The sequence below is a fragment of the Talaromyces amestolkiae genome, assembly GCF_001896365.1.
Source record: "Talaromyces amestolkiae strain CIB chromosome Unknown scaffold1.1, whole genome shotgun sequence".
In the NCBI taxonomy this organism is placed as follows: domain Eukaryota; kingdom Fungi; phylum Ascomycota; class Eurotiomycetes; order Eurotiales; family Trichocomaceae; genus Talaromyces; species Talaromyces amestolkiae.
The window spans coordinates 2,379,328-2,405,469 of NW_024468037.1; the positions used below are offsets into that span (position 1 = coordinate 2,379,328).

A 26,142-nucleotide genomic window follows, 5' to 3' on the forward strand; every position below is an offset into this window, starting at 1 on the left:
ATAAGCCGAMAAGCCGATAAGATAACAGGGTCCGGCTCGTTGGCCTTGGCAATCAGGCCTCCACAAGATGATGGCAAATAGTCCCATGTCCTTCCTTCCTGGGCTTCTTCTCCCACCTTCAAACCGACAATACGATACAAACCGACAGTGCTGCGTACAGTGAACGTGCAATCCAAATGAAGCATTCATCGGAGCATCTTTCGCGACTCCAGACTCCGCTACGGTCGCGTCAAAAACGCAACCAGGTCGCCAGAGCATGCGATGAGTGCCGTCTCCGCCGGGTAAAATGCGACAGCTTCTCTCCATGCTCCAATTGCAAAACCAGGGGCAGCAAATGCACCAATAATGCCAACAAGATCATATCCCTGCCACATGCACACCAAGAAATCGATAACCTTAGAAGCCGAGTTGAAGACCTGCAGCGCGAACTGCAGCAACTGCGCCAACAGACCGATAAACAATCCCAAATCCCGTCCCCGGTGACAAGTGTACCCACGCCGGAGCTTTCTGTTTCTGAAAGCATCCACTCTAACAACGATGGAGTCTCACGAGGAACAAACTGGAGTGGTATTCACTTTAGGACTGCCCGCTCGCCCAACGAGACATGGTATGGTCCATCGTCGCTCTTCTATTTCATGGGGCGCATCACGAATTTTCTGAACCTTAATCTCGATCAAGCCCAGTCGAAAGATCAGATGGTGCCCGACTCCGTCAGTAGGCAACTATCTGGCCCCTTGACTGGTTTCGAAAATCGATTAAGAAACGGAATCGAAGACGGCCATTACCTGACTCCAACCCAAGAGGACTACTTTCTAGAATCATATTGGAGCTCTTACCATACTTCTCTGTTTCCAATCATCGACGAAAACGAGTTCAAGCAACACTATCGAACATTGTGGACGACCGATGGAAATGCGCGAAAAGACTCGGCTCTCGTTGATATTGTGATTGCACTGGGCATGCAGTACGGCATGTCAATCCTCCCGAATATGAAACACCAACTAGCAGATGACTTCGATGCCACTATTGCCGGTCGATGGTACTATCGACGATGTCAGACATTACTCGCCTACGAAGTGGAAAGTCCTACTTTGGCGACCTTGCAGTGCCATCTGTTATGTTCGGTATTTCTATGTTCGGCTTCTTTTCAGAACACCTCGGACAGTACGTGTGCTATGGCTATGCGTACAGCTCACATGCTTGGACTCCACCTGTCCCCTCCCCAAAGCATGCCCCGCAAGGAACGAGAAGTGCGTAAGCGTTTATGGTGGGCGCTGTACAATTTAGATAGCAAACTTGGAATGAAGCTGGGTCGACCGTTTCTGCTCTACCAAACCAGTACCACGCCTACTTTGCCAGATGATGACATTGAAGCTGCGATGCTTTCCGGTTCTAGCTTTGCGCCTCTGGGAAACAACGCTACTTGGCTAAGTTTCAACCTACAAAACATGACCATGTTTCTTGCAGCTAGGGACGCCCATACTGCATTCTATAACAGAGATCTGAACCTAAAGGAAGGCCAGACTCTATGGGATGACTTTAATAATCTGGAAGGCCAAGCTGTATCTGTCTATCCGTTTGTGAAAAAGCTCGAGAATTGGACGAACGGCGTCCCCAGCCCCCTCATGACAAAGCGCAAGGATGGCAGCAGCCCATTTTCCACGGGCGGCACAGAACTGGAAATCGAACAATACGCGCCCCTGTGGCTTCAAAGGCAGCGGGTAGTTCTTGAGCTAATGTACCACAATCTGAGTGCCAATGTCTGTCGTCCTTTTATTTCATTCTCGCTCACTCCTCCATTGACCGTCGCGGAAGAATTGGCGTTCAAATGCGCTGGTCATGCCATAGCTCTGACAAGCATCACGCATCAAGTTCTCGCTTCGACGACTATCTTGTCCGGTTGGCACGAGGCATTCCAATGGCAGTGGAATAGTGCCATGACTCTCGTCGGCTTTGTGCTCGCTTACCCGCAAAGCTCAATGACAGTTGCAGCCAGAGATGCTATCTCATTATCAGTTTCTGTTTTCGACATTTTCGGACACAGCTTTGCAGTAGCTAATAGCGCAGCCACCATTGTGCGGAATCTGATCACGAAGATAGACTTCCTTGCCAAACGCGCCTGGCAAAGACAGTCTGTAGTGGAAGGTCACGGAAGAACAAGCGATCAAGCTCCGGTTTATTCAAACACCACGTACTCAAAACCTAGGACAGATATGGATGATAACATGTTTCAGCCGTCAGACGGCATCCTAGACTTTGGGGACATGAACCTCGAGTCGATGCAAGATATGTTTCATATGGCTTTCGATATCGATCAGTGGAGTGACCTCAATGGCTTATGGTCCCAGACAAGCAAAGTTTAGAAGTCATTCCGGCCGAAAACCTGAATCAACACCATAATGCTGGAAAGTATATCGCCAGTCTCAATTGGGGAAAGTCGCCGCTTAATGATGATCGATCGGTGATAGCCAATAGGAGATGGACCGCATAATCCACTTTTGCCACAACCAATAGGAGTAGCTCCTTTATCAGATCGTCCAATAGGAGCTTGTCCTTTGATCTATATCATGGAGCTTCAAATTCTTCAACGCTTTACGGAGTACTTATTTTACTATGAGTAATCCTAGCCGTGATAACCCGTTATCATGAAATCTCATTGCGCACTCATTTCGGACCAGCCCATTCATTACAGCACACTCATTCGCCTGTCATATCGATACATATCCGCCACATCCGCACGTGAGTGTACGACATCCCTATACTTCTGAAACAGGCGCAATGGTTTCGCACTCAAAATATTTGCATCTACTGCGAAGATGCTCTTTCTGAAATCTGGGTAGAATGTCTTCCAGAATGTTCCTGCTGCTCCATGTCATCATACAGATCAAACTTTCGAACTTTAACTTTATTTCGTCCGATGTCTCCGTGCTATAATTAGTAGTATTTGTATGGAAGCCGAATTGAAGCCACGATGAGGTTCATTGTTCTTTTAACTCTTGGTTATTACATCATTATTGTGCTGAGACAGATAAAAACCCCGATCTTATACTCAAGTCCGCGATAGACTGTTTCAACCAACCACATTCGCAGGAAAATACGAGGAACGTGAAACAATGAACGTAATCATAAGTCGGTCATAAGTCGGACACAACTCACGGTGCCAGTGTAACCTGCCAAACACATGACCATAATACCTAAGTTGTCAAGAAAAAACTGTCTTGTACGTGATACAAAATGTCGTACAGACATTCGGGAAATTCAATCCCAAGGCCCCCGGTCCGGGAAAATGCAGTTGATGCATCATCGCCACTGTACTGAAGCCAAACAACTGGTTGAAATGTTGAGAGAAGTTGGAACCGACGAGTAGAGGTGGTGACACAGAGTCGTACACGTTGATGTTGGATATCCGGACACCCGGTACTGATAGATTCCAGTCATGTCTACTTGGGAAAGTTCATCTGCATTTTGTTTTTGGTGTTCATATGACAGCGCATAAAATATTACACAAGGTATATCTAGAGTAATGATTTCGACTTCAACCGAGACATTCGAATCGTGTTACGAAGATCTCAAGGCATGCAATTGTAGCTTAGAAAGTACCGTAGCACAGGACTTCTTATTCAGCACACGATGCAGGCATAATTCAGATTGGATATCATGATAGCGGATAACATGGCTGACTGATTTCGGTACAGCCCTGAGCCGAGCCTCGAGGGTACCAGACGAGTGGACTTGGCTCATACATATGGTGGCTTGTCACTAGCCGTGAATATTACTGATTAGGGCTAACGATGTACCATATGCAATTCAAGTATTCCTAACGAGTTACATGATTCGTCACTTTAAAGATTCAAAACCTCATAATTGCATTATTAAGATTAGGGTAAATTGCTACCTAGGCAGGTGGATTAACAGGGTAAGGGGCCAAAACGCAAGGCTGATCTAATCGTACATGAATGAATGAATGAATGAGTAAATGACACGAACCCGAAATTATCTATCCGACAACTCCACTTAAAAACCAAGAAATATTAGTTACAGGTCCAAATGTTTGCGTTTGTGTACATAGCAAGGCGTCAGGGTAGGGTATCAGGGTAAACTCGGTGTAAATTTGCCCAGGTTTCATACGTGTCAAGGAAGTCCAATCACGTCGTACGAGGCGAACCTTGGTGTATGCTCCGGGTGCGGCTGTTGTGGAAACCCCTCCATTGTCGTTGCCGGTTGGTACGATGTCACGCCTCCTCCGCACTGATTCGTTGCTGTGTCAGACATGCCAATGGGCCAGGAAGCTGGGTGGTGTGCCTGTGCAGTGGCGGCGGCAGTGTTGTGGGCGACGACTGCTTGCAGATTGCCAATCAAAATATTGTAGCGATGGATGGCCTGAAGCAGGAAGTTGATCTTATTCGAAGATAGAGCATTGTTGGATTTCGCCTTGCCTTTCTTGAGGGCCGAGCATTCGGTGGTGTGTAGCTGCTCGTGTTTGACCATGAAGTCCCGTGCTGGTGTCTCCATTGAGGCTGGCGACGGGTATCCGGATGATGAGGATGAGGATGATGACGACGACAAACCATGGTTGTGCATGCTGATGTTTCCGAGGACGCCGCCACTGATCCCAAGTTCGGTGTCAATTGCGTCCCTCAACGCACGAACAATCTGGTGTGACGTCGTAATGCTCTGCTCGAGTATGCAATCTTGAAGTGCAAGTGCATAGTTGTATGGCATGGCATGGTACTGTTGTTGCTGGTGCCCAGACCCAAACCCGTGATCATTCCTATTGGCTCGATAGAGGACAAGATGATTGAGAATGTCAAAACTCCGATCAAGTACGGAAATGAGGAGCCATGAGCTTCCACCACTAATCTTTGGGCACACGACACAGCTGAGGAAGATATGGCACGATGACAGACAGGCCGTGACGAGTTCCATCGTTGGGTCGAAACGCCACAGGGTAAGGTCAGACTCGAGAGTAGATAGCTGTCGTTGGCTCGCCTCCAGTCTATCGACGCAGTTACACGGACCGGCTACTGTTGACGAATTCGACTGTAGGCCGAACCCCGTACACGGCTCTTCACTTGGTGAAGGTAAATATGGCACCATGGCAGGTGAGGCAACATGTGCGTACGTAGTCTCGAGATGACCGTAGAACACCATGTCTGTCAATGGCAACCCAATTTCACACACGCGTGGCTCTGCAGGAGATGTAGGTGATGTATACACGGGGAACATGGGACTGGCAAAGGCATATTTGCGAGCCATTGGATGAGAAGCGTTTCTCATGTGCAGCTGTGCAGGATGAATGAAATTGTATCTTGCTCTGATATCGTGTGTTGACTAGTATATCGTTAGTATATTTTGAACTTAACCTCAGTATAGAGAGGCACTTACGATACTCTTTCTCCGCTTCCTCTGAGAAATCTCAGCATCCGTCAAAGGCCTCAAAATTTTCCTTGTAGACGCGCCTGTTCCCCCCAATGCAAGCTTCCCTTGTTGAGCCGCCTGAAGAGTCTCCAGTTTCTTCAATGTAGCCTTGTTCTTGCTACCCTTTGGCTTACCTGCTCGATGAGCAATGCTGTATCGACATTTGTAGTCATGCTTCTTGCAACGAACGCAAACACCGCCACCTGAACAGCGGACCTTGGATTGACGACACGCGTCGCAGGCGGCGCGATACCGCGGTTTGCCTGTCTCGTCTATTGACTGCATCGAATCTTGTCTATTGCTGAACCTGCTCAAGTCCGCGATCAACGACCAATCTATCCGGCAGCACCGAAAATCTTGATATCCGTCGAATTGACAATCAAGACACCCGGAAGAAGAGAGACGTAGATATGTAAGGAAACAAAAGAGAACAACAGAATCACCAAGGTAGATAAACAATCCAGATACCCAATGACGACTCAAGCTATGGAATTGCCCGTCAACCCTACGGAGCCCGAAATGTGCTCAAGTATCTGATTCGAGCGCCGCCAAATCTGGAAATCCAATACTTTTTTTCTTGTTCTAGCTCCGATTTTTGCGAGTAAGCTTTTCACTTGGAACCAGGGGTAAAGAACTAGGACGACTTATTTTACGAGACGTACCTAGAAACTAGACCCATTCATGTATACAGTATATAGATGGATGGATCTATCCGCCAAAAGAGTAAGGACGTGGGTGTATGGCATACATGCACCAACAACAAACGGGAACCGTTCTAGCCTAAACGTCTTTAGGCTGTTGAAAATCAAATGCTAATTGAGTCTTTCTCTTTATTGTGGAAGCTTTGCTTTTCTGGGAAATGGTGCTCAAAGGCCAGTCAGTGATATGCATTAGCTCGGTCGTTGATCTTCGTGATGGCTTTTGGCTAGTGGGGACAAAGAATTAGGGTTTGCGATTCGTTTCAGCAGGCGCTGTCAATCATGAATATATTAACGGAAGGATTTAAAGTGTTAGCTCACTATGACTGTGACTGTCTTTTTGAAACACAATTAATCATCGCTCGCAAGACAAAAATAGACCGGCAAATAGAAGGGATGTGGCGCATGCCATGAGTTTACGAGGCCAATCTATGTACGTATGGATGCATGTCAAAGAAGTCTGGGCGGAGTCAACCAGTTTCCGGAACTGACTGGGAAATGGGAAAATCCAACAGGCTAGCTTCTCTGTTGACGGGAAAGAGCGATCAGTTTTCTTTTTCATTTCCTTTGTTCCAGTCATGTTGCTCCGTCTCTTAAACTTCTGAACCACGTCCCCAAGGCTGTGGTAAGCAGTACCGGGTGCAACGCTGTATCGAGAACCCCGAAAGCTCCCTTGGGTGGATCTAATGCTTAGGGGGAATCAAATCTCATTACTCGCATAAGTTCTTCCCGCGTTGTTGCTTACTTGCTCATGTACGACATAAAGATTCGAGTAACGTCCCCGATTGGCAGGGGGCGCTGAAAATCACGAGACCAACTGATGTTCTCTGAGTGGTTGAAGTATGGGAGTTGGGACTGTCTGGCAGACGTTTACCAGATTGGGGCTGGTTTTTTGGGCGTCATATCAACAAAGAAGGAAACCGAAGACATTCAGACTTCCACGCAAGTCAAAAGAGGAAGGGAGATCTCGATTACAGTTTTAAATGCAGAGTACCAGTGTGTAGCTATACTACTAACAATTCTGACATGAGAGCTGTCGGATTGCACGGAATAAAGATATCATTGCAGGAGAAGTAGATCTATATATGCACATAACTAAAGACATATTTCAGCCAAGCCGCTGTGTCGGTAGTCAAACGCTCGAAGAAGACCTGTCAGATGCGAGACTGCAGCACACACCACTAGAACATGGAATATCTGGTGGGAGCTGCCAAAGATATTGAAACGACCTGGCCGCAGTCTCTCTGGCACACGAGCTGCATAGATGGTGGCACCAACTATATACAGAAACCCTTGAAGAAGTAGCCAATAGAGCCCAATCTGATCTGTCATCTGCTCCGGGCCGTACAACCATAATCCGTGAATCACTGGAAAAATGGCAGACAAACCCATCGAGACGAACATCCCGGCTCGAAAAGCGCGCCATTCTGGGGTCCGAAATTTAGGCGACAGACACACAAAAATGCATCCAAGGCCTATTGTGCAAATCATGGTCCAGTAGATGAGCTGCAAACTGGGCGCACAATAGAAGCCGTAGTAGACACTGGGAATGAAACTGCCGGTAATGAGACCAACGATACCCACGTAATCCAGGGCGTTGCCAATACGAGCCACGGAAGGTGAATGATTTGATATAGTGTGATAAGTTGCAGACATCCCCAAACAAAATGTGGCACCGACAAAGAAACAGGCAAAGGCGGATATATCAGCCTGAGTCGCCGATTGGTAGCGAGGCGCTAGCACTTGATACAGGCGGATACCCGCTGGTAAGGCCACCAATGCAGGTAACAGATGCGAGTATATATTCACGGTTTCGTTGTGGAGGTATGTCAGTGAGTGGAATGATACAAGAAACGAGGAGGATGCTGGCCGATAGCCGTCGTGGATGTAGTGGTTGTCCTGTAGCCAGGGTGGAAGCTCGTCCCAATGAAGTAATTTCCGAATTGCTTTTGCAGGATGTTTGACAACCATTTCTGGAGTGATGTTCTCATTGGCGGGTCTCTTGTTGTCATTGCTCGATTCGTGTTTACGAGTCGAAGCCCGCAAACGAGGATCAGACATGGTGCTGGTCTGAATGGAAAGAGTCAACGAGACTAGAAATAAAGGGGAACAAAGAAACTACAAGACACCGCCGTATACAACACGAAGGCGATGTTACTGTGACATGAGAAAGAGGATTGCAACTCGATGGCGGGTCGAAACCCCTCTCTATTCAAACAGGCGGGACTCTTTATGGTAGTTATCTACAACAGGTTCTAAAGAAATGGCGAAGCCTTCAGAAATGTTGGGATGCTTCATTGAAGACACCATTCCTTTTTGGGACTAGACCCGGAAGCAGGAGATATATCACATGTCAGGCACGTGATAGATCGAGTCAAACAAGACAAACATGCGGGTCAAGTGCTTGAGTCGTCCTAATGGCAAGGAAGGCAAGCACCACGCCAAAGAATCCGAATGAAACAGTTCGACTTCAGCTATCGACAAACAAAGCCTCCAATAGATGCAATGCAAAACATATCATTCATGTCGTGAGCTACTAGTCAGTCCAATATGAGCTATCGAGGTCGAAATCCTCCCTTCAGGAGACCGGATACTGGCACGAGCATTAGAAACAATACCGCCGGGAGTCGATTGCGGCCCGTTTCCGACCCTCTTGAAGCTGTTGGTTTCCCGTCAAAGGGCGACAAGACGTATGTCCTCATCCTCATGGCAGCTTCCCTTGTGCAATAGAGGCAATAGCCGATCGACAGGCTAATGCTTTCTGCCCCAGGCTATTAGACCACAAGGCTCAGAGAACATACTACGACATCGTCGTTGATCGGTACATGCGATTCTGTTCTAGCCACTCGCAGGATCTAGAAGCAGCATGGGCATCTCTACCTGCCAGCGCGTCTGCAGATGCAACCAAAAATCCCCCATCGAATCTTCCCGCCCTTCCGATTGGCACACCGTCTACCAAACCCGCTTCTCGAGATGACTCCGCAGAAGACCTTGTTGCGAAGACAGAAAGCCTGAGCCTATCAACAATCAAGACTGCTGAGAGACAACGCCCGCCGGCAGCTGAATTATCCACATTGCTGATGTCACTACGCAAACTCCGCGAGGGGATCTTGGCAACGTCATTTATGACTCCCATAGACTTTCAACAGCAGGTATATATCTTCTCCATCCGATTCTCGATACTAGCGCGCCACCCACCCTCGTACTTTTCTTCGTTGCGTTATCTGGTGGACAGCTTGCACACAGTTTCTCATCCGCTCACGCCACATGTCTTGGCCGAGTTCACATCCTACCTTATCCTGGACTATGCGTGCCGGCAAAACTCGCTTGCTCCCGCCTATACATTATTGATCCAGGCCAAGGAGAAATATGGCTTTAAATCTTGCGTAGTGGACCGAGTCCTTCATGCGCTCACTCATGACAACTGGATAGCATTCTGGCGGATTGCAAAAGAGGTAGACGGCTATGTACGAGCAATCATGGGCTGGGCAACAGACCACATGACAAAACAGGCACTCAAGGCTGCTGGGCGAACATACCTGAGTGTGAACGTGAGTTGGCTGCTGCGAACATCCACTGGCGAAGAAGGCTGGACTTGGCAGAGGCTGGCAGAAAAGGAAAAGCTAGGGTGGCAGCTTGAGGGCGATTCGGTCGTTATACGGAAGCCTAAGGTGAAAACCTGAAACGTTATTGCCTATGTGCTAGACATCGATCGGGCCAACTATCGATCCTTCGCATTGCATCGTTGCAATGCCAGCCAGCTATGCCTTACTCGTATAATACGGCTTGTCGTAATCTGGTAGTGTATGACAGGGGGKATCCCTTCGGGTATTTCAGGAGCATAGCAATCATTCAGGCTATTATTAGAATTGGCATATCTGCATCACAACTTGAAATCTGCATTGGCGCGATCGAGATTCATATCTCCATTGTGGGTCTGCTGGGAAACCATCTGCCCTAAGCCCAATTTGCGGTTCTGCGGGTTGTCGCAGCACAACTCGTAGATAGTCGCTAGATTGAAAGTGAGACTCTGAAAACCATGGTTCTCAGAGACGAGTGACTCTAGAAGAGAGCGAGACTGCAATATACCAAAATTGGGTTGAAAGTCAGTGGTCTGCAATAAAGTTACGAATAAAAAATGAACTAACCTCGTTCAATTGACCGGTATATAACAAGCAAACAGCAAGATTTTGCACAATCATTGGCCTGTCTAACTGTGCGGGATTCTCAAGTAAAGCCTTCCACTGTACAGTCGCCTCGTCGTAAAAGCCTTCAGCCATTGTTGTCAAAGGTTTCAAAATCCCATCTTGTAGCACTGTAGACTTCTCCAGTATGTCTTTGGCAAGGGCAAGATCCCCAATCCGCAGAGCTAGGAGAATAGATCTTGCTTGATTATCAACATTCCTAGAATCTCCCAAGTTGCTCAGTGAACGTCGGGCTGCGTCTAGATCGCCCATTTCGACAAGGGCATTAACAGTGCGTACTCCAAGATCGTAGAGCCGATCCCGCCATGTTTGTTTTTGTGTCTTGTCTAGACCTGGCTGCATGAGTTCTCTGCGAGCCTCGAAACCGAGCTCATATAAACCCGTAATACTCCTGCGTGAGTCACCGAACGCAATACTCTGAAGACGAACCGCAAGAACACGCAAGGGCCATGGAACGATATGATAAGACCGCCTGGCGCGATCGTGGACGTCGCTGTCGACTTTAAAATCGGCATCAACATAATAAAATGTCGAGTTGAGATCTTCCAAAGCTTTCGACTCTTGCGCGGCAAATGCGCTATTGCCCGTTAATTCTAGACAGGCCAAGCGAGTATATAGCAGTGTGAATATAATATTTGCATCCGAAGAGTGAACGAGTGGAGATGTCAATAACTTTGCGCTCAGATGCGCCGCTAGAAGAAAGTGCCCCTGTGCAAGCTGTTTGTTGAGAATTTCCATAGAAGCTCCGATCGTCTCTCCTATGGAAGGGTTATAGAAGGAGGAACGAAACATCGGCGGGATCTCGAGTTGGGAGAGAGGATGGTATATTTCCGGACGTAGCAGAAATGAAAAGTCCTTTGTGACGACTGTGGAGAGCTCATAATTTGCGAGTATACTGTCGAGTTCAACTTTCAATGGGCTGAGATCTAGGGGATTCGAAGGGGAGAAGGAGCCGGCGTCATGCGAGAAGCGGGCATGTTGCGACTGGGACTTTTGAGGGGACCGAGGAGATGATAATAGATCTTCTGATGATACGGTGTCACTATTTCATTTAGCAAAGATCGATTTGAAGCATATATCAAGACGCACTCGTCAGATAAGTCTAATGGCCCTTTGGTTGACGCACGCGGCCGTGTTGCTATTAGAGGCATGTTAGTATGCGTAATTGCGATAACGATATCGCTGCATTGTGTGGTCTTCTTACTCCTTGATGTATTATGCTGATGCTTCTGACTCTGGGAGCTTGCCATTTTGATGGCGCTGTTACATATCAAATGAAGGTGTTCATGAGTTGAATTGGATGTAGCTCAAGGTCTGAGTGGAGAACGAAGCTCAAGCTAAACAAATCTCCGGAGTGGAGCTTATTTTGCCTGGCGGTGTGGCATTACTCCTGTTTAGATGTTGCGAGTTGGCCTTCGTCGCAACCACCTTATTCGACTGCTCTTTCTTGATTCAGTACGCTTCTTACATTCTTTTCTCCTACTCACTTTTATCGAAGCGACTATCTTGGGGAATTTAGTAAACAAGCAGTCGATCCGCGCAGTCAGTCACAATGGCGAAACAGAACAAATACTCCGTGATCCTTCCCACCTACAATGAACGGAAGAACCTACCCATTATTTGCTGGCTTATTGAAAAAACATTCCGCGAACAGTGAGCAATGCACGCTATGAGTTACTTATGAATCACTTGCTTACTGTCGTAATTAGAAATCTCGACTGGGAAGTCATCATCGTCGACGACGGATCCCCCGATGGCACCCAAGAAGTCGCAAAACAACTCCAGAAAGTATGGGGCACCAACCGCATCATCCTCAAGCCTCGGGCTGGCAAACTCGGTCTCGGAACAGCCTACGTTCACGGTCTTCAATTCGCAACTGGAAATTATGTGATCATCATGGACGCCGATTTCAGTCACCACCCCAAATACATCCCCAAGATGATTGAGATTCAAAAAGAAAGCAATGCGGATATTGTGACCGGTACGAGATATGCTAAGCGCGGCGATCTGAAAGGCGGTGTGTATGGATGGGATTTGATTCGGAAATTTACATCTCGAGGCGCCAATCTTATTGCGGATGTCATGTTGATGCCCGGCGTTAGCGACTTGACTGGCAGTTTCCGGTTGTATAAGAAGAGTGTTTTGGAGAAGGTCATAACGAGCACGGAAAGCAAAGGATATTCTTTCCAGATGGAGATGATGGTCCGTGCAAAGGCATTGGGCTATAAGGTTGAAGAATGCCCGATCACCTTCGTCGATCGTCTGTATGGCGATAGTAAGCTTGGTGGAGATGAGATTGTTGGATATCTCAAGGGTGTCTTTATGCTGTGGTTGAAGGTTTAATGGCTTTTTTTTCCCCTTCTGTATTCCCATTCCTTTATAATAACATGCTACCTTTTTCTGACTGAGGACTAGAGGCTTAATGAATGACTTCTTATCTACTCAAAGAGCCTCTCTTCCTTGTCCTCTCTCTCTCTGCTTTCCTGATGACCGTTCCCTATGCTAAACGAGCATTTTTGTGACTATACTATGTTCTGATATATCTCATTTGTCTTGATCCCGACCTTGGTGCATTACTTTTTGTGTATTATATTTCTCCCATTACTGTCAATGAGATAAGGCGGTGCCTTTAATCTTTTAATTTCTCACTTATCTAGACGCTCTTACATCTTCCAGGTATAACTTGACTCGATTGATCAAGTCCTGCCTGGCGTCATCTTCCTCGTCGCCTCCCAAGTTGTGTGATGCTCCAGGTACAATACCGCTGTGTTCATCATCCCATACCTTCTGATAAGACTTATCCGAAGCTGCCCTCCAGCGCTCCAGAAGCTTAACCTTGTCTATATCCTTTGGAACATGTTCGTCGCTACCTGAGTATAGAACCAAAAGCTTACTTCTGAGTAAATCTCGAGTCGCAATCATCCCAAACGTCTCCTGTAGCCGTTTATCAGACAAGTCCGAGCTGAAGAGATCATCCTCTCCAGGATTCTCAGGCGCGTCCGGAGAAATCAGGCTGAGGAAGCGCCTTGCTGTGATTGGAGCGGGCGGATATCCGATCTTGGAAGTCATTGATGGGGGTAAAATGACATCGTACGCATTCCCTGAAGAATAGGTGCATGTTTTGGCCATTTCGACGAGCTGACGATATGCGCCTTCAACTTCTGCATCATGGAAGTTTCCATCTTTATCAGTAAGTCCAGCCAAGATTCCTTCACGATCGGAGACGGGGGCTTGCATGATTGCACCATCTACCACAGGTCGATTGATGTGACGGAGTCCCTTGTCGAAGACGGCATCTATTGGTAGTGGATTGGGTGAGTATAGATAGTGCAAGACATCTTGACTACCCGTAGAGTGCCCCATGATTACAAGCTTGGGCGATTGCTGGGTCTGACTTGTCGGCAGGGACTGTTTCTTGTACTTGGTGATGTACTCGACGCATTGTGCGATGTCTTCTACATCCTGGCCCAGTCGACCAGTTCCCCACATATCATATGCCGAGCTCGGGATAAATGAGAACAGTGCCCATTCTGTAGACTCAAGACCGGCAGCGAGATCCTTGAGGTACGGCACAGTACATAACCCATCTCCCAGACCGCCTATGAAGACCAAGCTATGAGGTTTCTCATTGGCCCTGGATGTGATGTACTCAAAAGCGACAAGACTTTCTGTCTGTAAGAGTGTTAGCATCGCAACGAGACATGTTGTACGAGCTGACACACGATGTGGTGGACCTTGCCCGAATCTTGGGTTCCGACGACTCCATGAAAACCACCCATCGTGAGAGGATAGAGGGTCTTTTGGGGGGCGAAATGATGCTATCCAGGTGAAGAAGGTCGAATAGGCTTCAACACCCAGATATGCTATCAACTGAAATGAAGAATTGACTGTTGATGAGCTGGAGGATAAGGAAGAAGACTAAGATTACATCAATGGTTGCTCAAAGAGTGGGGCAGGATTCAGGGTTACAGTACTTAGGGCTTAGGGTTATGTAACGAGAACTCCTTTACACAAAAGTACGAAGCTATATTCTGTGCAAGAATAAGTCATAATCATACATTAAAATTATCTGCTCTTGTATTTTCTAAGCCTGACGTGTACCAATGGTACTAAGAAGAGACCCTATTCCTCCTTGAAGTTTATCGACAGTTTGGTAAAGACAATCCGGGTCACTCGAAGAGCCTGGTGCAATTTCCCCAAATCCAGATATTGCAGAATCTACAGAGAATCTCTGTTGAGTTGATACGACAATCTCCCGAATGTCCTTTAGCGTATTTTGCGTCTTGATAAGCATGTGACGAATCTGCATCGTTCGGATGATTTTCTGTTGCTCGAAGTGCGGATCTTGTGGGATCATCGGACTGGATAAAGAGGAGAATGACGAAAATGGACTTGCTGTTGTAAATGGCGATGGGCCTAGCTGCTCTTGGGAAAGAAGAATTTCAAGATGATTGACTACCATCTGTAAGGATGCGATAAGGAGGTACATCATGGAGGAGCTCTTTTCGCATGATTGACATGCCACGGTTCGTTGGCATGCAGAAATCGTCCCAGTAATGTATTGCAAAGATTCGCCAAATGCAATTGGCTGAATAATGCCTACCGGTGACTTGAGCGCATGAAGTGAGACCAAATTCGAAGTCTGCCAGTGAAAGCAATCACATGCTGGTACGTGTGATGGCCATGTTGCCGGATAGCTGCTCGTCTCTTGAAACGGCAAAATAAAGTCTGCATTTCCTGTGTTCACCGATGTTGAAGGTTGCGGACTGTGTATATGAGACTCAAGTGATCGTGTTAGAGATGCTTGTTGATACATCAGCAGGTTATCGTGAACCTGCAATGCGCTTAGGCTCATGTCAATGCTCTCTGGCGGCGTTGGCGTTGCTTGCGGTGATATCCAGTTATAAGGTGCATATGATGCATGCTAGAATATTGTGAGAACTCGGCTCTACCACCAGAAATGGGAATCACTGCAAACTCACCTGTGTTGTCGGTACTGAATAGTCAGAAGTCATCCAATCCGGTGTCGAAGAGACGGAATGAGGCGAGATGCTGAGAGGAACTGGATCAAGAGTATATGGAGGCGTAGGACAGCTCGTTTGACTCTTTGCCGCATGGAAAGCAGCTTCTCTCAAGCGAGCTAGAGTCTTTCGATTGCGACTTCCCTTCGGCTTTCCAATTCGTGCGGCGAAACTGTAATGGCAGGKTTGATGGKGATTTTTACAATGCACACAAGGCGTTCCTCCTGTACATTTTACCTTGGCCTCATGACATGCATCGCATGCTGATCGAAGCTTGGGTGTTTGTGTATGGGCCATTGCCTGTCAGGAAAAAAGAGAATCTAGAAATCTCCAAACTGTAAATCGCTCAAGGAAGTATTGAGTCACAAACCCGATAACTTGGGACAGGAATTCGGATGTACAAGTTTATAAAGTCGTTCAATTATTAGTCCCCAGACACATGTGAATCATCTAATCCACCCACAATTTCATCGTTTCCAATCACATTACTCAGATGACACTTTTAGTTTCAGCTGTGATTTCTGTGTAAAGTGGCATTGTAGGTAGCTGGTACAGTACTCTGTAGTGTAGTATGAGGAGGTGGACGGCCTTGCAGTATGCACAACCCTAGCTAGGTACCAACTTTAGCACTCACTGTAACGTCTTTCGGAAAACGCCTCGAACCGGGGGGCACGGTAATTGAGTGAGTGAGCAAAGTGCATGCATACAGGCTGAATCAAAAATGCTTCTACCCTCATTGTTTGGACTACATGGTGGGGTGGAGATAAGAGGCATTGGTTGGTCTTGTGTGTTAGTGGTAATGAGATGAAAGACAGATTGGCAAGGCTACGTATCCGATTCGTGATATTTCTTTACTAGTATGGGCGCCAAAATAATTAAAAGCATTCGATATCGCTACCTGTTTCTTTGTTGATGATTGTGTAGTATTATTTATGTATATTTTTCAAGTATCAATGAATGAACTACCATATCTAGCCCGGCCAGGGCAAGGCGCAAAGACTCTTATACGACCATGAGATTAGTGAGATATCAGACAAGTTCAAAGCTCTTATCCGATTCCAACCCCCATTTCTGCCCCAGAAAAGGAGGCGCGTCAGCCGTAGAGCAGCAATCCCCGGATGATCTCGTGGTGCTGCTCACTGATTTGATGGCCAGCCCCTAGTCGATCACCCGCTGTACTTAGGGCTAGGGTGCAAGGTCATCCAGCTGGCACATGCGTATTTACGCTGTTCGTATCGCAAAGTGGCTATTTGACACCATATCTGGTGGAAGTATTGGCTAGGAACTAGAGAGCAAAACATTCTAGAACATCTTCTTTGTGGCTAGATGTTAGAATCAGGCAAACCCCGGGTGAGGATGCATTCATCATTATTGGAGTGACTCTAGAAAAATGGCCCCCATATGTGTAATTTATGTACAACGTGCTGGACATACGTATCTCCATCGTCGATCGGTTGTTCTGGATAACCATTTTCCCAACATCTCCATCCATAGGCGCTTCGGGAATCCCTGAAGCGGAAAATGTACCTAAAATGGATGGTGATTCGGCTCACCTCGCCATTGGTGGCTGAGTACCACTTTTCGCGTCAACGGCAGAGAACTTACCCCTTTGGGCAAGCAAAGCCCTAACTGAGCCTCCTCGCTCACTGTGGTTCCTTTGAGGGGAATGTCTGTGTTACCCATCTTTTTTTCAGCTACCATGTTGTCATTTATTTCCATTCGCCCTGTACCACAGCCGTATCTAATGTCATGCTCCATATTTATCTTTAATCTCAACCGCTTTGTTGCTGTATGCAGTCTAGATGAAAGCCGGAGAATTCGATTTCTGCCTAGCAAAGATCATGGATAAATTGTTCTAAAAGTACGCATACACTTTTCCAACCTGAAGCCATGTCACTTATCAGGCTAGATAACAATTTTACCGAACAGGCAACCACCTAGTAGTTAGTATGGATTGTTATTAATCAATGTAAGGCCCCCCGCAGACGACCCCAAGCCAGGGATGCTTGTCACTGTTCAGTAGCCACTCGAAAATGATTGAGAACGAGGATTACGATATTCGAGACCAAGGAACGGATTAATATGATATCATGCGACAGTCTATGTTGGTTTTCTGCTTGTCATCATCTTAGGATCGATACATCCGTAAACACTTGTTTCTGTTGAAGCTTTGGCCAATGCTTAGATTATAACAAAGGGCTTTGTTGGGTTTTAAAATACACAATGTTTTTGGAATCATGTATGAACATTTCATGAAACGATTCGAGTACCTTTGATGCGAAGATGCAACGTTAATGTTCCTTTGACCTTTCCCTGGTCAACGATTGGGTTTAATGTTCCTCGATGACCCATCAAGTACGATTCCCCAACATGCATTGGCTGGCTCGCGTAAATAAGCAAGCAGGGTCCACGCTAGAGACTATTTGAGGGTATTTCGTTCAAAGAAATGCTCCAGACCAACAACTAAATTTAAGTCGTAAGCCACAAGTCATCTTTACAAGGGGGACGAAACTTGGAAATTATTAGTTGATCCTTGTCTTTTCGCAATCTTTTCTCCGCCACTCAGAACTTTTATTTTTCGGTGTCTGATACCGACGTCAGTATTTCAAACTCTGAAGTCCCACTGTATGCAGTCTTTCGGTGATGAGTTTGTACAAACTGCATCAACAATCGAGTATGACATTCACGTTATCTCCGGGGCTCATTCTTGTCGTTGAAACGTACCCCCGAAACTACGGAACCTCCAACTGTTATTATAGTTCACGCGTATTTGGAACTTTCTGATGCATCTATGGTTTCTTAGCCTTGTCAAATTGTCAATCTCAAAATTTGAATATTCTCTCTCAGGCTGAGGCATCCTTTTAGATGTCAAATTCGCCTGCCCCTGGTAACTCGATGTTGTACGATGACTATCTTCACTTCAATTCCCCGAGATCTCAAGTAAAGCAGCTGAAGCGAAAGTGACACGGTATGGTATAAGTACACACTCCTGCTTTGCTGACACTCAATTTAGATTAATCAAGGGACTGTTCCTGCCCACCCTTGACAGTGATACAAGATATGACCGCCACAATCCGTCACTTTGATCATTCACATTTATTACCGGAGACAGTAATAGATCCGTTCACACAGTTCCACGAGAGAGCGCCTTCGAGAGTGATCGGCAAGTAACAAATGCCGCGACCTTGACTAAGCATGAGATCAGTAACGTTAACTAAGTAGTAACATCTGACTCAGGGGTGTGTTACTCAATCTCTTCTGTACCACTCCTTTGAACGAGTATTGTACTATGAATAATATATGGCATAAATGGGATGAAATGAATATAATTTAGGCATTGTTGCACTGGCCGGGTTCAGCCGAGTCTCAAGTGTCGGTGATTTGTCTATCAGTAAATAATTCTCTGTATGGACGAGATTTTGAAAATGCTTGAAGGATCATGATCCAAGGTTGCAAGCGGTAGTAACATATGAAGATTAGAGTTTGTCTAGCAGTCATTAGACCGGGTAGATAGGAGCCTGTCATTTCTGTGTTTGGAGCTAATCTGAGTGACAGACTGAGACACCAGCCTGTCTTCAGAAAAGCTGATGCATCTCAAAGCTTCAAGATCCGTATTGGATATGTGCTTTGTGCACCATACAAATTGAGCTAATATGACTGGCTTGCCTGCAGTCTGCTCCCTCAAATGAGAGTCGTTAAGCACGATCGACAATTCTTTTCACAAACAATTTCGCTTAGCATAGCCCGTATCCTTGACTTTGCCGGCAGTTTTTCACAATGGCCGATGTCATTAGTAAGTAAGTAACCCATTCTAGCTGCCTCCTACACCAATCAAGGCTTGAAACTTGACGCCGAAAGTGACGAGCATAGCAAAGGTATAAAGAAAGCTGTTGATGGATATTGTGCCAGGAACCATGTGACTATTTGAATACGAGTTTGTGAGAATCCTGACTTACATCGTCGTATTATTAGTGATGACTACGCTTTGACCCCCAGGACAGTAATAAATGATGAGGTTGTAGGCTTGAAGAACGGGCACTGAAGCGTACTACAGTCAATACAATATAAACCCGGCATCCGTTGAGCAATTCCATGTAAGTGAGAATGGATGACTTAGATATCAATCAAAAGAACGTCATCACCGAAGACGGGTGAAATAGCGAGACACCATTACACCCACTTTCGATTACGACTGAATCTTAGGGCACGCTAACATAGCTGACAAGCATTGCTATCTTTGAGCTTACAAAGATCTAGTTGATCGATTAACCTGAGCCATAAGTTTGTCGCAGACCTTCATACTTGAGACGAGGAACGCAGTCACTATATTGCTAGCGGCATTCTCAGGCCCATCCATGCTGCTTCTGAATTGGGATGATATGTATATATCTGTTTTAAACACAGCTATCTCACAAATTTTGGCATTGAGGCGGTGCGATTATATGATTGGATTTCAATTGTGTAATAAGGTAAATCACCCTCCCCTCCTGAACGGATGAGCCTCTGTATTTAAGACGTACTAGTCTAAACTGACCAAGTCAGGCTCACTGATCAGTAAGTAAAAATACTTCAGCGTCTCCGCCAGACAAAAGCTCTTTATTGAATCTATCCTACTCGGATACAAATCCATTATATTTTCCAACATAGCATGCATAATACTCGTTCTTGAGTGTTTCTCTATAGGCTCAAATATCCTTCACCCTATTTCCTGCTATGATGCATCGCCCGTGAGACGGTACATGATAAGTATAGATTCAATAACCTCCAGATAAAGTTGATAAGATGAATTATCAACATCTATAATCTACCTTTAGATGTCGGAACCAACAAAATGGTCGTCCGGAGATACCAGTCCCTGTAACGGCGGCACCGGCCAGACATGGATTGCATTACCCAAGACAGCAGCTACAACATGCCGCTCTTGATGAAATCATCTTAGTTTCCTTGATCTTCTAGCCAGACGCCTGATAATGCACCTGCAATACCGCGTACTACCTGGACTGGAGTCAATTCCTGCTTTTCATTCACTATCAGCCATCTGCTATATTGGAACGCTGCCATGGCTCTTTCGTCGCCCTCTTCCTCTGGCTCTGTGGGTTAGTGCCATTACCAGATTTCAGCCAAGGAAAAACTGAATGGCTATGCAATATTAGAACCAATCTGAAGCAGTTATAGTCACCAAATTATTCCTTCATATTCACAACTATACAAGTACCCTTCACAAAATCAATCTTGTCTACCCGCTAATAGGATGACGAAGCCAACAATACCCGATATATCTTTAGTGGTTAGGGAGTCTATATGACTTATATAGATACTACTATATTCTCAGCATAATTCTGAAGCTTCACCTTGTCTAAGGCAGCTTTGAGTTCCTATATTGAATCTTAGGCGATCTTCGGAGTTTATGTAGGTTCGTAACGCTACTTTTCACCAGAATGATATGTGACAGCTGAGCTACTGATTAGGCGCTGAACCCGAGTTTGGACTCCATTTCTGGCATTTAGGGCACCGAGAAGCAACCCTGGCGGTACCGGGTGTAGAATAATGATCAAAGTATAAGATAAGATGTCTCGCTGAGCGCACATAAAAGGATGCATAGGATCGAGTGAGCTAGATTTCTCTTCTCCTCCCCTCTTCATGCTCAATATCATCTGTAGATCATGCACCACTTGTATATAGGTTAGACAGTTTTTAATACAAGAGTCTGCGGTCGAGATATGATACATGTTAGTGCTATACTGAAATTAGTTGTTTCCGGAGCGCATGTCAGACGGTAAGATGTAACTATGCATAGAGCATATATAAAATTGGGTCACAGTAAATTCTGCTTCGCAAGAGTAGTTGCATGTTTTCATTTTAAATAAGTCTTAATGTAGGTTTGGAAGCTATTGAAGCAAACATTCTCCGTCTTAAAAAGTTCCTGACTCTCATTATCAACTTGCTTCGCTTCTTGCCCTGTTTAAGTCGAGTGGCAATCTAGGTGGCGAGTATCTGCGTGTTGTTCCTCAAAAATAAAATCAGAGCTGACATTCGATGAACTGCAGTACATCTACAAAATTAACTCACTATGTGTATTGTAAGTGTCATGAAATAATGGACTGAGAACCTGCTCTAACCAATTTTCTACCACAAACTATGGAGGTTTATAGAGTCGAACTTGTGACAGTGTCTCAGGAGACTTACTGTGCAGATGCAACGTCGTAGCAACCAAGTGCAGTAATGACATGTGTGTGTGTCTTGGTTTTTGCCACGGGGGGTGGATATGGAAAAATCGGTATTTCATGTCCTCAAGTCCTGATATAAGCTGGAATCTTCCTGTCCGATGATGACTTGGGACTGCAGCTTTCATTGGGCAGACCACCAAAGTCTATCAGAAAGTGAAACGGAAAGAGTTCTAGGAAGTGTTGGACAAGCACAAATTCATTACGTTGTCAATTGATGTCAAAATTATGTCGACCTTTATTATACATGCTCCTTATCGCAACATCCACCAGCTGGAGCCATCGCCCTTCATCCAAAGTGACGTCTGACATTTGCCACGTGTTATCGCTCCTCCTGCTTGTCTTTCGTGTGGAAGCGTGGGTACTGAAGTAATTATGGCCCAGAGCGCCGGCGAGGTTACGAAAGCCCTTATGTTCGAAACTGTCCGGTAGAATCTCCACCATAGCCGACCCTTCGCGTAACCAAAGACCATGTGTGAGGCCGGCTCCGTGAACACCAACGAGCACGTCCGTGCTGCGAATGATCTGTATCTGTTGTGTTAATGGCAGTACAGCGAAGTCAATAACTTGTATGAGAACTTTATCCTCATGATATTGCTCTCGCAGTGCCTCAATGCGTGCGTCTTGATCAATTAGCTTACGCGTGCCTTCGCGTTTGATAAATGTCACGACTACCTGGTCTGGCAGCTTGATGGGTTCTGTGATATTGAAGTGCTGTCGGACACGACGTTCGAAAGTCCGCAATAGATCTGAGTGTTGGCAGATATTTGGTTCCCAATCGCCCTGCCAAATTGGGTTGCTACCGCCAGGCAGAGGAATAATGACCAGGCTGGTGTTGAAATCTGTTGAGAGATCAGGAAGTCGAGTCACCGGCATTTTGGCAAATAGTCGCCATAGATCGAAGTATGGTCCGTTATTGTGACTGTCGACGATAACTACCTGAGTATTCAGGGCGTCTTCGGTACTGATTATAGGGTGGAGGCTGCCCGCCGAACGTGTCATCTGGAGGACATCGAGTGTCATACTTGTAGCCATAATTTCCATGAGACTATGCCAGATGTTATCCGCCCCTTCGCGCTTTACCAGAATAGTGATTCCTTCCATCGCCTTGTTGTCTGCGATCTGCGAATCTAGATTGACCAAGTCATCGAAAATGTGACGGGGCCCTGTTTTGTACATGTATGAAGGAAATTCCTCCAGAGTGGGTGCAGTCTGATTGCTCTCTACTCCTCGGGGCTCGACTCTCTCGCAAGAAAACTGAAATTTGCCTAAAGAGGAGCTAAACACTGCATTTTGTCCGACACAGAAAGAGTCAACTCGTCCATCCGGAGTAGTCTGGCTGTGGAAGCACATAAGTTGCGATGGAGAAGCGGGCGAACAGTACTGCGCACGATTTTCTCGAAACCCTTCCAGATATGCCAGCCCGAGGCGTTCTGTACAGGACCGCGGATCGGGATTTTTTTCGAGGTAGTCCACGGGGGGTCCTAAAGGATCAGGCACCAAAGCACTGCCACTCCCACCGAGCAGTCCGGGTTGTGGCCCTCTCATCGGATGAAGAAGACGCAAGGTAGTGAGAATGACGATGAGCGCCGATATGCCGGCAATAAGACGCCTCAGAGACAAGAAGCTATGGTTGAACATGGTACCGACTCCCCTGGTCAGAGACCGGAGAATAGTAACGGCATAAAAAAAAGAGACAAGGTCCAAATACTTTGAATACTGCAAATAATGACTCCTCAGGCGATAACATGATTTAGTACCAGGTGGTGATGACTTGCTTGCTTGCAATAAAGAAGCGGTGGTGAGCACTTACGTTATAACCTGATGAGACAAGCTAATGTGCGCCGCGCCGCACAGAAATGCGGCGCAGATTTACTACCATTCCGTGTACCGTTTAGCACTGTGACTGAGCTGGCCATACTGCATTAGCACCAATTTTAGTACAGCGGGTGCGCCGAATCTGACACTAGAGGGAGACTGTAGCCCAATAAAAGCGGGCAAAACAGGGATCTCTGAAGCGGTGTTGGCTCCTGAACTGCAGGGTCCCCATGTTGATTTGTAGCCTCCCATCAATAGGACAAGTTCTGTCCGTCAATAATTTCTGGGTCCTGGCACAGAGCGAATCTGGGATGGCGGGTAAAAAATAACAGCATTCAAGTCCCTGGACAAGATATGGCAGTTGCGCTTGCAGCGCTGAGGCTGGATAAATCTGTTGGGCATCGGATTGTGTTACCTCAGCCGAGGCTTCTATTTAGTACAAAGCGATTGTCAAAACAACCCTACAACATAGTGAAGGGATTTAGTGCCGTGGGCCCATCAAAAACCAAAAAAAAAAAAACACGCTAGCAAGAAGTTGTTTGAGAACTTGAGATAAAGCTATTTACTCCGTGATTGGTTCTGCAAGGTGACGGAGTGTGCCGGACTCAATGAATCCAAACCCGCACTATACATAGTACATAATGGTAGCATGACCTCCATGCACCTCACTGACTCACTGACCAGGGCCACATTCATCCTGAGGGATAGAGTATCTATTATTAATGCGCAATACCCTGAAAGGAATCGCGCACACGTGGAGTTGGGCAACTCACTTGTCCCCCTTTAATTCAGTTTAATTCTTGAAAATACATTCATGTATGAATGATTTTCTATCTTTCTCTCTGACTTAATCCTTTTTACAATACTCAAACAGTTCTCTGAATACTTATTTTGGAGGCCTTGTGATCAACAATGGGCCTGATGTGGTTTTTTGTTAATTTAAATGTTGCGACTCTGTTCAGTGTATTGGTGTCGGCTGTCGAGGCCCAATCGTCTACATCATCACAATGTATCCCGTCTCCGATCGCCATTGCCATTCAAAACGTGACGGTAGCAAATCAGCCAAATGGTGCTATTGTGAGAGGCCTAAATATTGGCGTGGGAACACCTCCACAGAAGATAGCGTTCATGCCTGGGTACTTCGACTCGAAATTTCTGGCGGCATCGCGATTTGCTAACTTCTGGGGCAGATTTTTTAACAATTCGTTCGCATACACCAACAACGATGCTTGCATCGTCGTTGGTAGTCAATATTCAGGCAATGGATGTATTACAACAAGAGGGGGAGCATATGAGGCGAGTCAATCCACCTCGAATGAGCCTGGAAATACCAGTAACTTTTCCCCTGACTCACCACGGCCATCCCCCTCGCCCGTCGTTGATACATTCGCCCTGAATAACAACACTTCCTTGTCCAACTACACATTCGGTGTGAGCCAAGACGATCTCGGCTACCAGCTCTATAACCCACAGGCTTCTCTGGGGTTAGATCGAAACTCAACGTTTCTACGAGCTCTTAAGGATGCTGGTAAAATTGGATCCAGGTCATGGTCATTTTTCTGGGGCTTGACAGCACCGAATAATTCATTAGATGGTCATATTATTGTTGGTGGATATGATAAAGAAAAGATAACAGGCAACGCTGCAAATTACACTGGGACCATCGATTACGCCGCCAGTTCGGCCTGCCTGTCAGGCATGGTCGTTGATATCACTAACATAACCATCTTAGACTTGAATGGCACAGTGAACAGCCTGTTATCGAACTCGAATACAATCCCGGCATGTCTTCGTCCCGACTGGCCCGGCGCTCTTAATCTCCCCTGGGATCCTTTGTTCAATAAATTTGCCGAGTTAACCAATTATAATTCAGCTCTTCTGGATCTAGCAAATAATACAGTACGGGCCTTCGGGTCTAATTATTATGACATGAGATACCTGTCAACCGATATTCCGTAAGTTTGGATTCTGCTATTCTGCTGTCGCTTCTTCTTGATGTTCTTATAGACTAACTGATTCCAGATTTGGGGGTGACTTGGAGATTACACTTGAAGGAGGACTTGCAATCCGCATCCCAAACGATCAACTAGTGGTTCCAGATCAATATCTTGACCAGAATGGTATTTGGCAGGACAACAGCACCGGTCCGGACCTTCTTATCAATGTTGAAACTGGTTCATACCAGTTGACCTCGCTCAATCGGTACTTCTTCTCCGCCGCCTACCTGGCAGTAAACCAGGATGCGGGACAGTTCACCCTATGGAAGGCGCACACCACGCCTAATCAGAATCTCGTCGGCCTCGATGAAAAAAACCAAGTCGCGTCTGCGTTCTGTAGTCCTACTCCGTCTTCTATTGCATCTTCGTCAACACTCGCGCCTTCGCCGCAACCGAACGGCCTCTCCGGCGGCAGCATTGCCGGAATTGTTGTTGGTGTAATAGGCGGTGTAGCCCTCGTCAGTGGTACCGGATTTTTGTTCCTTCGATATCAGAAGAAGAATAAGATAAAGAAACAGCAACATACACGGCAAGTAGCAGATCCCTCCAGAGAAGATAAATCGACAACACAAACCCTCACGGAGGGTTACAATCACCCTCAACACTATGAAATGCCCGTTGGAGAGCCACCAAATATTGCACAATTTGAACTGGATGCTTCACCTTCCGCAAACCGCTGAGAGACATTGTGTAAATTATACCAAAGCTTTATCCTATAACTCCACCAAAATCGCCCTTCGTTACATCGGCCGTTGGTATGA

The 26,142-nt window shown here is 46.2% G+C and overlaps 9 protein-coding genes across 9 annotated transcripts; 4 read left to right on the plus strand and 5 right to left on the minus strand.

The window, feature by feature from the left end:
• Window positions 1-176: 176 nt before the first annotated feature.
• Window positions 177-2,363, plus strand: BHQ10_000785 (uncharacterized protein; the record flags this gene model as incomplete). Its single annotated transcript, XM_040880590.1, has 1 exon — window positions 177-2,363. The coding sequence occupies one exon, from the start codon at window positions 177-179 to the stop codon at window positions 2,361-2,363; it is 2,187 nt and encodes a 728-aa protein (XP_040729290.1).
• A 1,768-nt stretch (window positions 2,364-4,131) lies between these two features.
• On the minus strand, window positions 4,132-5,703 carry BHQ10_000786 (uncharacterized protein; the record flags this gene model as incomplete). Its single annotated transcript, XM_040880601.1, has 2 exons — window positions 4,132-5,331; window positions 5,386-5,703. 2 exons carry the CDS (start codon window positions 5,701-5,703, stop codon window positions 4,132-4,134), a joined length of 1,518 nt encoding a protein of 505 aa, XP_040729291.1.
• A 1,508-nt stretch (window positions 5,704-7,211) lies between these two features.
• Window positions 7,212-8,177, minus strand: BHQ10_000787 (uncharacterized protein; the record flags this gene model as incomplete). Its single annotated transcript, XM_040880612.1, has 1 exon — window positions 7,212-8,177. The coding sequence occupies one exon, from the start codon at window positions 8,175-8,177 to the stop codon at window positions 7,212-7,214; it is 966 nt and encodes a 321-aa protein (XP_040729292.1).
• Window positions 8,178-8,666: 489 nt separating this feature from the next.
• Window positions 8,667-9,799, plus strand: BHQ10_000788 (uncharacterized protein; the record flags this gene model as incomplete). The annotated part of the gene is made up of 2 exons (XM_040880623.1): window positions 8,667-8,806; window positions 8,887-9,799. 2 exons carry the CDS (start codon window positions 8,667-8,669, stop codon window positions 9,797-9,799), a joined length of 1,053 nt encoding a protein of 350 aa, XP_040729293.1.
• A 200-nt stretch (window positions 9,800-9,999) lies between these two features.
• On the minus strand, window positions 10,000-11,571 carry BHQ10_000789 (uncharacterized protein; the record flags this gene model as incomplete). The annotated part of the gene is made up of 4 exons (XM_040880634.1): window positions 10,000-10,194; window positions 10,265-11,363; window positions 11,411-11,459; window positions 11,526-11,571. The coding sequence occupies 4 exons, from the start codon at window positions 11,569-11,571 to the stop codon at window positions 10,000-10,002; spliced, it is 1,389 nt and encodes a 462-aa protein (XP_040729294.1).
• Window positions 11,572-11,873: 302 nt separating this feature from the next.
• BHQ10_000790 (uncharacterized protein) lies at window positions 11,874-12,664 on the plus strand (the record flags this gene model as incomplete). Its single annotated transcript, XM_040880646.1, has 2 exons — window positions 11,874-11,974; window positions 12,031-12,664. 2 exons carry the CDS (start codon window positions 11,874-11,876, stop codon window positions 12,662-12,664), a joined length of 735 nt encoding a protein of 244 aa, XP_040729295.1.
• Window positions 12,665-12,970: 306 nt separating this feature from the next.
• Window positions 12,971-14,100, minus strand: BHQ10_000791 (uncharacterized protein; the record flags this gene model as incomplete). Its single annotated transcript, XM_040880657.1, has 2 exons — window positions 12,971-13,993; window positions 14,044-14,100. The coding sequence occupies 2 exons, from the start codon at window positions 14,098-14,100 to the stop codon at window positions 12,971-12,973; spliced, it is 1,080 nt and encodes a 359-aa protein (XP_040729296.1).
• A 7,676-nt stretch (window positions 14,101-21,776) lies between these two features.
• Window positions 21,777-23,207, minus strand: BHQ10_000792 (uncharacterized protein; the record flags this gene model as incomplete). The annotated part of the gene is made up of 1 exon (XM_040880668.1): window positions 21,777-23,207. One exon carries the CDS (start codon window positions 23,205-23,207, stop codon window positions 21,777-21,779), a length of 1,431 nt encoding a protein of 476 aa, XP_040729297.1.
• A 1,089-nt stretch (window positions 23,208-24,296) lies between these two features.
• On the plus strand, window positions 24,297-26,061 carry BHQ10_000793 (uncharacterized protein; the record flags this gene model as incomplete). The annotated part of the gene is made up of 2 exons (XM_040880679.1): window positions 24,297-25,339; window positions 25,407-26,061. The coding sequence occupies 2 exons, from the start codon at window positions 24,297-24,299 to the stop codon at window positions 26,059-26,061; spliced, it is 1,698 nt and encodes a 565-aa protein (XP_040729298.1).
• Between the last annotated feature and the right edge of the window lie 81 nt (window positions 26,062-26,142).